This window comes from Chionomys nivalis, chromosome 1 (genome assembly GCF_950005125.1).
Source record: "Chionomys nivalis chromosome 1, mChiNiv1.1, whole genome shotgun sequence".
Classification (NCBI taxonomy): domain Eukaryota; kingdom Metazoa; phylum Chordata; class Mammalia; order Rodentia; family Cricetidae; genus Chionomys; species Chionomys nivalis.
In genome coordinates, this window is record NC_080086.1 from 160,369,617 (window position 1) to 160,381,696 (window position 12,080).

General features: G+C 42.6%; 1 protein-coding gene across 1 annotated transcript; it reads left to right on the forward strand.

The window, feature by feature from the left end:
• The first annotated feature begins 1,912 nt into the window (after nt 1-1,912).
• On the forward strand, nt 1,913-11,839 carry LOC130887869 (TRPM8 channel-associated factor 3-like). The gene is made up of 7 exons (XM_057790565.1): nt 1,913-2,535; nt 5,784-6,748; nt 6,994-7,091; nt 7,846-8,059; nt 8,327-8,566; nt 9,259-9,596; nt 11,582-11,839. Exons 1-7 carry the CDS (start codon nt 1,913-1,915, stop codon nt 11,837-11,839), a joined length of 2,736 nt encoding a protein of 911 aa, XP_057646548.1.
• The last annotated feature ends 241 nt before the right edge of the window (nt 11,840-12,080 follow it).

Below are 12,080 nucleotides of genomic sequence, written 5' to 3' on the forward strand. Positions count from 1 at the left end.
AGGCCGAAACTTGGTCACCTGACTTCTCTCAGTAAATGAGTATTGAGAAACAGTAAAACCAGGGAAAGGGAAAAGGTCAGTTTGCAGGAAATGAGCTGCTGCAGACTCAAAATCGCAAGGCAGATTCACGTTGTTTTTAAATAGTCTTTACTGAGACTAGAATGGAATATAAAGCTGAAAGGCCATGGCGAGGCAGATCCCAACGTCATTTGCAGGCTGAAAGAAGGGTTCCCATTTTCCAGGAATGAGGCGCCTTCTCTGGTTTTGTTTCTCCTGAGCCAACAAAGATCCTGACAAAAAGTAACTTAGGGTTGGAAAGATTTATTTTAGTTTGCAGTTTCAGGTTGCAGTCCATAATTTCAGGGGATTCATGTGGGTAGGAGCTTAAGAACATCACACCACATTTCCAGTGATGAACATGGAGAAATGAATGCATCATGCCTACTGCTTGCTTGCTGAGGGCCCAGCTAGCTTCTTCTACTCTTGCACAACCCAGGACCCAACACACGAAGTGCCTGCTTGGCTCTTTCCACTCCAGCCTACAAATCACAATCCCAGAGAACCTAGACAACAATGAGAACCCTAAGAGAGACATACATAGGTCTAATACTCTACATGAGTAGTAGAAAAAGATAAGATCTCCTGAGTAAATTGGGAGCATGGGGACCTTGGGAAAGGGTTGAAGGGTAGGGGAGAAGCAGGGAGGGGAGTAGAGAAAAATGTAGAGCTCAATAAAAATCAATAAAATTTAAAAAAAACAACCAATTCACAGTCAAGACAACCATCCCCATGACATGCTCACAGGCCAACTCAGTCAGGATAATTCCTGGTTGGGATTCTTTTCCCAGGAGGGTCTAGGTTGTGCCAACTTGACATTAAAGCCAATCAGCAGTGAGGGTTTCTTACCAGGAGACCTCATGTGATAACTGGTGTAGTCTAAGCTTGAAATCTTAAGGTCCTGAAACAGGCTAGGGATGCCAAGAGTGGAAAGAGATGGGATTCATACGCTGTGAAGTTTGATAATGGGGTGTTTGAAATGGAGAAAAGAAGAGGGCAAATACGATTCTAAAAAATGTGCTTCTCCCCATCATTCTAGGTAACTGGGGAGAATGATAAACAAACGGGTAGTCGGCTTTTGACAGATGTATATGCCAGTCTCTAAACAAACCAACCTTTACATCAAACCTCTCAAGGCTGATAGTATCTTCTTTACACGGAAAGAAATAAGTCCAAATGTTTGCTCTTTTGAAAAGATGAGCTTAGTTCCTCACAAATAAGAAATGGAGCTGATAACTGTAATATGCCTAGCAAAATAAAGGATTTGTATGCCTTAAAGAAGCTGTAGCCAGGGGGATCTTATAAATGAAGAGCAGCTGGTGGGCAGCATGGAGTCAGAAAAAGAGAGTCAAGACAATGGAAGAGAGTTATGGGAAGCATCTGGGTGGAAGTAAGGAAAGAGAAAGCAAGAACTGAGTGATGAAAATACATCCTAAGGGTGAAGCGAGAGGTAAGTACTTCTTCTTCTTCTTCTTCTTCTTCTTCTTCTTCTTCTTCTTCTTCTTCTTCTTCTTCTTCTTCTTCTTCTTCTTCTTCTTTTTCTTCTTCTTCTTCTTCTTCTATACTCCTTTAAAAAATATTTTAATTGAGCTATACATTTTTTCCACTCCCCTCCCTTTCTTCCCTCTCTCCCCTCCCCTCTGCTATGGTCACCATGCTCCCAATTTACTGAGGATATCTTGTCTTTTTCTCCTTCCTAGACACATAGGTGGATGCACTCTAACTTCTTAAGCTTGAGCCCAGACTTTCTTGTGCAAAACACTGTAAGAGAATACATATTGCTTATATTCATTTAGTGCCTGTTTATTCATTCACATCCTTAGTCTCTGTGTCTTCTGCAGCAATTGGAAGAACCATGGCAACAAATCCTGATGCCGTTTTTGAAACCCTCATGAATGGAGTTACCAGCTGGGATCTTCCCAAAACTTACATTCCTTGTGAACTCCTTCTTATTGGGGAGACTGCCTTCCCAGTGATGGTGAATGCCAAGGGCCAGGTGCTCATTGCTGCCTCTTCCTATGGCCAAGGCCGCCTCGTTGTCGTATCCCATGAGAGTTACCTGCTGCATGCTGACTTGGCCCCATTTCTTGCAAACGCAGTGAACTGGCTCTGCCCCTCCCCAGGGGCTCCCATTACAGTGCATTCTTCCTTGGCATCACTGGTAAACATCCTAGGTTATTCTGGTCTAGAGGCACTGGTTCAGCCTGAGCCTGGAGAGGCTCTGGGTGTTTACTGCACTGATGCCTACAATGACAGTTTGACTGAGAAGCTGGTCCAGTTTGTGAAGCGTGGTGGGGGCTTGCTCATTGGGGGTCAGGCCTGGTATTGGGCCAGTGAACATGGCCATGACAAAGTGCTGTCCAGTTTCCCTGGGAACCAGGTGACAAGTGTGGCTGGCGTGTACTTCACAGATGTCTGTGGGAGTAGAGACTGGCTCGATGTCTCTCAAGAGATACCCAATCTCACACTTTATGTCAAGTAAGTGATGTTTCCCTTTCTTGTTAGGTGTCAATTACCGAATTACCCTATTTTAAAAGGAGCTTTCAGTTTAGCAGTGGATAAGTTGGTTATCACGGAGTTAAATAATTATAAATACTAATGTAGTTTTCACCTATAGTAGTTGTCTTAGTTACTCTTCTATTTCTGTGATGAGACACCATGGTCATGGCAACTCATAAAGACACACATTTAATCAGGGCTGGCTTACACGTTCAGAGGTTTACTCCATTATCATCATGGTGGGAAGCTTAATAGCACACAGACAGACATGGTGCTGGAACAGTGGCCAAGAATTTTACATCTAGATTGGCAAGCAGGAGGAAGAAAGAGACTTTGGACCTGGTTTAAGCTTCTGAAATCTCAAAGCCTGCTCCCATTGACACACTTCCTCCAACAAGGCCACATCGCCAAATAGTGCCACTTCCTAGAGATTAAACATTCAGAAACAAGACTATGGGGGTCATTCCTATATGAACCACCATATTAGTTAAGCAACACTATCTTATGTTCTCTAGTAACAGACTTGCTATTAAATACCTTGAGACTGGAGTATTTTGTTTTATTTATAATTGAGTGCCCTCATTATAAGTAATTATAAAGGAGTAGTTACAACTTGAAGGTAAGTACAGAAAAGGTTTACAAAATATATGAGAAATAAATTGTGTTTTTTCACATTTGGGGAGATGGCTTAGAAGGAAAAGTCCTTGCCAAGCAAGTGGGAGGAGCAGAATTAGATCCCTAGCACCCCAACAAATGCTAGGCTGGCATGGAGGCTCCTGAACAATGGGATCCCTAAAAGAAGCTGGCTATGTACGCTACATGAACCGGTAAGCTCTGAGTTCAATTGAGAGATACAGCATCAATAGATAAAGTTGAGAGTGATCAAGGAAGACTTCTAAACACAATATTGATGTCACCATGGGCATGCACACACTTAAAGTTTCATCTGCATATAGTTGTGAGCACACATACAAGTAATTACCATTTATACACATAATCCCTCATGCACAGAAATTTAAAAAATAAATTATGTCTGTTTTGCTTACCATTGTATTGTTAGAACATCATGCAAGATCTGGTACTGTAAGAAGGATTAAACATGAATGAATGAATGAATGAATGAATGAATGAGTCAGTCAGTCAATGAAGCACAATGTTAATCTATTCCAGAGATAGCTAGGAAAGTGTGATATGGATAAACTGTGTAGCTTCATATTCAGGAGCCTCTCTCCTGAAGCAAAGTGGACCTTCAGGAAGGGGTAATACCTGAGCTAAAAGTGGCAAAGTGTGGTGAGATAGCTAGAGGTAGCCCTGAAACACTGTCTTCCAAAGTAGAGCAGGATCTTCATAAAGATTAAATTTAAAAAAAAATAATAATAATTTTATCTAATAAAAATTAGATTTAAAAAAGAAACAAATGGTAGTTTTCCCTTGACTGTAGGACTGGATCAAATGCCCAATGATTTTCCTTCCTGAAAGATTCCATTAAGAGTAACTAGTGTGCTGGGCAGTGGTGGCACACACCTTTAATCACAGAACTGGGGAGGCAGAGGCAGGAGGATCTCTGAGTTCAAGGCCAGTCTGGTCTACAGAGTAAGTTTCAGGAGAGCCAGAGCTGTACAGAGAAACCTTATCTGGAAAAACAAAAGACAACAAACAAACAGGAGAGAGTTGCTTTGGCAGGATGCAGAAAAACAGAGAATGAAGCTAGTATCAATATTTGTTGTTAAATCTTTCACATGACCATCTACAGATCACCACATACAAGTTTTTACACCTAGTCCAATCAGGCAAAGGCCTGACTCAAAATATTTGTTATGAAATGTCTTTTGAAATTGAAAACTGCCATTTACAAAAGCCATGTTGACTTCTGCTCACTGCAAAATATAGCCTATACTATTACCAGTGCGGAAAATGACGAGCTTTGGTTTAACGAATTGTCACTATGGGATAGAGAAACTTTATTCATTTGTGTTGTCTGACTACCAGTGCAGAATTTTTTATATATTTAAAGCAATTTATGTCTCTTTCTTGAAATGTCTGCTACTCAGTTTTTCCACTTAACTTTCATCCCCTCTTACTGATTATCAACTGTCCTTCCCGTATTACAGAAACTGCTTCTTTATCTTTTTTACTTGTTGCTAATACTTCCTCCCACATTCTGTTAAATAGTCTGGAGTTTTTGTTTTGTTTTGTTTTGTTTTGTAGTTTTCTTATTTTGTGTTTTGGTGAAATACAGAGACACATACATGCTGTGATCAGTTTTATTCTTTCCTTTCTTCCCTTCCTCTCATCTTCCCTTCCTCCCCTCTCCACCCTTCCCTTCCATCCCTTCCTTTCTCTCCTGCCCTTCCATCTCCTGTACTTTCCTTTCCTTTCTGTCCATTCCGTTTACTTTCCTTTGTTATTGACTTGTTTATTGTACAAAATGATGGATTGGGTTAGGATAGCACTGCACATACATTTGAAACAGTTTCCTCATAGTCACCTCAATACCCTCTCTTGACTTCATTGTCCCCACTGGTCTTCCTTCTAAACAATCCCCCTTTATCTTTATCATTTTTAAAATTATGCATATGGAGGGGAAAGTAGCATTTGTGAGCCTGGTTTCTCTCCTTCAGCATAATCATTTTCAATTTCCAGTTTCATTGTTTTGTTGTTGTTTCTGTTTTTTGTCCAATATTAAGGTTGAAACCTAAGTTCTTGCACACGTGTGGTGAGTACTCTACCACTGTGACTTATTTCCAAAGGCAGGCTATTTACACACTCAGTTTATTTAATACTACTAATGATTCAAAGAAGCAACTTGCGTATCAGAATCGGCAGCAATTCCCTCTGGGAAATTTCACTAGGATGAGTTCTACAGGTATATTAAGCTTTATTGTATGATAGATAGAGGTGCTGTCATGTTAAACGCTCCCAGTTAAAGCAGATTTGATGATGCATCACAGTGAGATGTACATGCCTCTCTTCTGTTCACTCTTTTTTTCATTTGTTTCTTTTTCGAGACAGAGTTTATCTATGTCACAGCCCTGGACATCCTGGAACTTACTTAGTAGATCAGGCTGGCCTTGAACTCACAGAGATCTACCTGTCTCTGCCTCCAGAATATTAGGATTAAAGGCATGCAGAAGGTTTTGTATCAAAAGTGCCGAGGTCCTGGACAATCTCTGCTACCCTGCCTCTACTCACTCCTCTTCAGTGATGTGAGAGCTGTCTCTTTCCAGGTGTAAGGATGAACTCAAGTATGACCAGCAGCAACTCCTGGAAGGGCTGTCTGAGATAGACATCGAGACAGGACCGGTCCCTTCCCAGCTGCTGGTACATGGGCAGCGGGCCTTTCCCTTGGGAGTGGACAATTCATTCAATTGCTTTCTCGCAGCTGCCCGCTATGGCCGTGGTCGTGTGGTGTTGGGAGGACATGAGAGTTTGATGATTAATGAAGCAATGCTGCCGTTTGTGCTCAACGCTTTGCGCTGGCTGATGGGACATCAGACAGGCAAGATTGGGTTGGCTTCAGAAATGAAAGCTCTGAAGTCTATGTTACCAAGCAGCAGCTTCCAGTGGACTGAAACAGAACTTCTGACCAGTGATTTGAGTGTCTTTTGCTGCTGCTCATTCACTGGCATAGATGCCAAGAAAGTCGAAGAATTTGTTGCAGAAGGCGGAGGCTTGCTAATTGGTGCAGAGGCCTGGCTATGGGGCCGCAAGAACCCAGACTCTGAGTGTATGACTCAGTGCCCAAATAACACCATCCTTAAATGCTTTGGCCTTGGCATCTTAAGCCAGGTAGTCAAGCGAGGCTCCTTCCCAGTCCCAAATCCTCAGGTGATAAACTATCATATCCGTAGAACCCTGGCCCAATTTGAGTCCATGACTGACAGCCAGGAGACCATAATTCAAGAGAGATGGCTGGAGAAGCTCGTGAAAGATTGTTCCTACATGTTTCAAATGACACATCAGAGGATTTCTGTCTATGACTCTGTGAAGAAACATGCCCTGAAAATCATCCAAAACAAGGGCTTCCCAAGTGTGACTGAGGAACACCCAGTCTTAAATGGCAGCTCTCAGGCCTTTCTGCTTTTCCTGGCTTATGAATTATTCAAATCCGGAGTTGATGTATCTCAGCTACTTCCTCCTCCCTCCTTACTACCACCCACGGAATCTCCCATGGTTATTAAAATCAGCACAGGTAAGGAATGGAGAGGGAACCCTGGGCATTCAAGACTAGAGATAAGCATCAGCCTTGCTACACAGTGTTTTCTTCTCAAAAGTCCATTTCTTTCTTTTCTATAAACTTTTAAGAAGGAAAGTTTAGGAACACAGGCAGCTTGGGTGGTTAAAGGAGTGTTGATGAGACCTTGTAACTCTGTTGGTAGATTCAGAATTCTGTGCTGAAGGTGGAAAGACTACAACCTCTCTTATGATTCTTGTCAGACAACCGCAATTCCTGGGTGAGCACTGGACTCTACTTGCCTGAAGGTCAGGTTGCACAAATAACACTTCCCAGTGAAGTCACCAACGCCAAGCTGAAGGTAAAGCATTCGTTCCCTATTAAGTGAACTTTTGACATGTCCATACCAGCTTTACATTCTCTTCTAGCAATTTGTTTTTTGTTTGTTTATTCGAGACAAGGTCTCTCTGTTTGGCCCTGGCTCTCCTGGAACTCACTGTGTAGACCAGGCCAGCCTCAAACTTACAGAGAACCTCCTGACTCTCTTCAGTAATATTTTAGATTCTCCCAACAACTTCACCAGATGGATAGGTCAGAAAAGACCCTCTTTTTATAGACAAAGACAGTAGTCATTGCGAAGCTGAATCTTGGCACATGACTGATGCTTAGAAATGCTCTCCCTTCAACCCCTCTCCATCGTGTGCTTACTCTCAAAGCTTCTCTCGTTTTCATTCTTGGAGAATCTAAAATACTATCCAAACGTTTTCCAAGCTTCAACTCCATAAGCCATTTCCACAGTCCTTGCTTGTGGAGACCCAAAGGAAATGGCAGAGACATGGGCAGTTGCTTTCTGAGTGAATATTTACATTGGAACTAGTTAGATTTAATTTTTAAATCCCCAAACTCTACAGAGAACAATGAGTGGTTATGAACAAGTAAGGGTGCCCTTGAGAAGGTGGATAAGTAACAGCAATATTCTACTTCTACATATGACCCCTGTCATTCTGAGGTTCTCTTCTCTCCACCTCTGGCAGGCCTCTTACACACATATACAAATCCATACAGAGAGGAGGTGGCTTGGCCATTCTCATGATGACTTATGCTCATTATGATAGGTCCTCATTGGTTGCCACACGGATAACATAAGTGAAGCAAAGGCTTACAACCGTCCTCCTGTGATGACGTTCACACACCACTTAAATGAATCCCCGAAGTCCATCTCCTGGCTGTATGGGGGGCTTCTCTACATCGTTGTTCCCCCCAAGTACAATCAGGATAATGTGTCGATCACCATCAGTGGGGCTGTGTCTGCTCCATACTACAGGATGGGTGAGTAAGAGACCCAGTTTCACAATGGGATGCAGAACAGAGGGAAACTGGAAGAAGAGAAGGGACCAGGCTTGAGAGAAGGCAATGGAATGATTGAGGAAATGTGAGTTAAGAAATATCAATACATCTTCTAGGGTCTAGAAGGTAAAAAAGGAGGACAAGGAAAGACAAAAAGAGATTTATTACGAAGTTATCACTCTGTGTGGTCTAAAGTTAATGAGCTACAATTGAAATTCGAAAAAAGTGGTATGTAATCTTTATTTCCAGGTGAGACGACACAGGAGGAATGGAAGAAGCTTATCAAGCACAGCAAAGCTCCCTGGGGAGAACTAGCCACAGACAATATTATCCTGACAGTCCCAACAGGAAACCTCAAGGTTCTTCAGGACCCATTTCCACTGCTCCAACTCTGGGATAAGATGCTCCAGGCTGTAGCCAGACTGGCAGCCACACACTTCCCTTTCCAAAGACCCGAGAGGGTTGTGCTTGATAAACAGATTTCACTTGGTAGGTACTCTGTAGGGATGCTCTGAGAGTTGAGCTTCAACTGAACTGACATAACTTTGTAGAGATCAGTGGAGAACATAGTCCATCATCATTTAATCTCAAAAATGCAAGGAGTTACAGGAAACTAGGAGCAAAACGCAAAATCTGTGGATTTTTCATGTGTCATTACAGAAGACGATTAAATAGAGTTAAAGCTAGGGAAGAGAAAAGACTAGCGATGTATGCTCAGTAGGTTTCAGCAGAGACAAGAGGACTTGTTAAGCTGAATGAAACAGGTTAAATAATAGATATGTAGGAAACAATGAGAAAACTAATTGCCATCTGCAGAGGTTCAAAATGATTCTGTAAGATTAAGACTAAACTGGGGGAGAATCTTATTGTTTTCCCTCAGTGTTGGACACATACACACAAGACGTCATGACATACATGCGTCACCTAGCTAAAAATAGAGGAAATCCTGGATGATGCCAGTCAGCATTACAGTCCATGTACATCTACCCTTCACAGTGAAAGGCAGATGAGTGTCGAACTCTGTCCAAGAAAAAGAGAAGAAAGCCCGATGGGCTGCAAATAAACTTAGGCAGTGCATTGAGACCAAGAGTACTTACTCGGTGTATCCTAGGGCTTCTGGGACATGTGTGGTCTACATCACATGTGTCATTTCATCACTTATTTCCTGTTGTTCTCCCCAGGTTTTCTGCACTCTGGATACCCCATCATGGGCCACACTAGTATAGCAGAAGGCATGGTTGACGAGGTCACCATAAGGTCACATGGTATCTGGGGTGTAATCCATGAGCTGGGTCACAACCAACAGAAGGGAAGATGGAGTTTCCTACCTCACACCACTGAAGCCTTGTGTAATCTCTGGAGTGTTTATGTGCATGAGACTGTTCTGAACATCCACAGGGATCAGGCCCACCCTTCTCTAAACCCTGATCTTCGGAAGCAGAGGATCAAAAACCACCTGGCCAAGGGAGCACCCCTGAGTAACTGGGTTGTCTGGACAGCTCTAGAGACTTATCTCCAGGTACTGAGCAAATATTCATGGAGGTGGGAGCCACCAGACTTCCCAGTTATCCCAATGTCCATGCACAGTGCCTGTCCTTCCTGGATATGGGAGATAGGCCAAGGGTAGCATCTTGCTGTGGGTCGGGCATGATACATACAATGTGGTTAATACATAGATACCTAAATACCTGACCACATAGTTGTGGAAATAAGGAAAAGCTTGTGGGATCACTATGACAAATACAATGTAATTAAATAGCTGTACTCAGAAAATCAACAGGAAAACTCAGCTTTGTCAGATGCAAAGAGTTTCTCCTGACGTACATTGCTAGCTTAGGAGAAATTAAGGTCACCCCACTCCAACAATGTATTATGAAGATGGAGTGTAGGGACTGTGAGCTGGTAACAATTTATTCAAAATATTATCTTCTTAAGCAAGTCTCAAACATGAATAAAGTCAGGCTACACTGTAAAATAAGTAATGTGCAGTATTTCATAGCATTTGAAAATCCCTTCCCTTCTAAGTCCTCACCACCTGTGGGAAATACATTGGAAAAATATCCACATAGCCATACTACTTGCTAAGAACTTCCAGGGTAGCAGAGATGAGCTGTTTGCTGACGACCCAATTAATTAGTAAAGATCAACCCAGAGCCTCGTTTCAATGCTTTAGGCTTGAGCGCACTCTGTCTCTGTGTTTTTCTGCCTGTGTGATTTAAATGAGTCTGAGATAACTTCTGGACCACACCAGCTCCCTTCTTAATAAGAAATCTGTCTGAGAATCTACTGGATCCAGTCATGGTGTCAGTCAAAGTCCATGCGGGACAGGCTGCTACTCTGGGCCTGAGTCTGAATTTCTGGCTGGGCAGCTGCCCCGCCTGCCACTGTTGATTTTTCACACCCAGCATCACAGAGCTCAGCTCTCCAGCACCTTCCCTCCCGGTTCTCCAGTACTCTTGTGGCAATGTCCTGCTCTCTACACGGGATCCCAGATGGATCTCTTTTTCAGAATGCTGCTGGAAAACAATATAAACCTACTACCAACTGTAGCTCTCTGCTCCTTCAGGTACAATGCCAAACCACCTCCATCCAGTTCAAGTTCCCACCTGTTACTCAATCTGCAGCCACTGCAAACATTTTATCTTCAGAACGACGCGCCACGGTTCATCTTGTTGGCATTTCCTAATGATGTCTCCTTTTTTCTCTCTGAACTGAAACTACCTCCTTTATATATCAAGAAACCCCAGGTAGCTTTTAATATCAGCGTCTTTGTTGCTTCTAAGGAAGTCTTCCTTCCTTTATTATTTTCCTTGGCGGTCTCTACTCCCTGCTCCGTGTTCTAATGCGGCTTGTGTGTGCATGCTTCAGCTATTTGTCTAAGCACATGCCTCTGCTACTTAGCATAGCTCCCAAATCCACACAGACCTTCAAGGACAGTTGGTTACAGTTAGTGTGAAACAGCTGCTAATAGCCTAGGCTATGGTTAAGGTTGAGCAAGAATGAAAGGACTAGCAGGTGCTGGCTGAAATGCTTTAACTACTGCTCAGTGCTGTTATTCCTAAGGGTCATAGAGTCATAGAACGTGAATCAGAAATTTTTTCTTTGCTGAATCTAAGACAGAGTGATCCCAGCCATCTACCCCCAGTGTTTACCTGCTCAAGATGAAGGGGTCTAGCATACCTCAGTCTGATTGAGATCTTCATTATTAAGCTTAGCAGCAACAGGAATAACAATGCTCAAATTCACTGCTGCTTACTGAGACCCTGATATGGATCAAATGAGAAACAACCCCAAAATCCCTCTGACATTGTACTGAAACAGTTTGAGATACGACACCTGTCACATGGATAGGCTTCTAGAAGAAAAGAAATGGGAGGCCCACTGACAAATTAAACCAACATAACAGTATGGCTATAACTAAAATCCCAATGTGGTTTCACGCATGAGTTCAGGGGATGACATGCAGGGTGCATATGTCAATTTTCTATTTCTTTCTCTTTCCAGCTCCAGGAGGGCTTCGGGTGGGAGGCATTCATCAAGATCTTTGCTGACTACCAATCCCTCTCTAGCTTTCCTCAAAACAACAAAGACAAGATGAATCTATGGGTGAAGAAGTTCTCCGAGGTTGTGCGGAAGAACCTGGTCCCTTTCTTTGAAGCCTGGGGCTGGCCTGTCCAAAATGATGTCGCTGAAAGCCTGGCCTATTTGCCAGAGTGGCAGGAAAACCCTATGAAAATGTATACAGCTGAGGGTACAGAATGAAGTCACAACACAAGTTCTAGCTGGAAAAAGACCATTTATTGGACGCAACAGAAAAATCCTCATGATTCAACAAAATTCAAGTTTAGGAACTTTCACCCCTTCAGTTGTCAGAATCATCTTAATCATTGTTTGCAAGACAGATTCAATTAGACAGTGATTTTTCAAACTTTGCAATATAGATGGGTCAATATATTGCTTCTAAATTAATTTTAAGCTACCTGGTTTGCCTCTTGACCTTTCT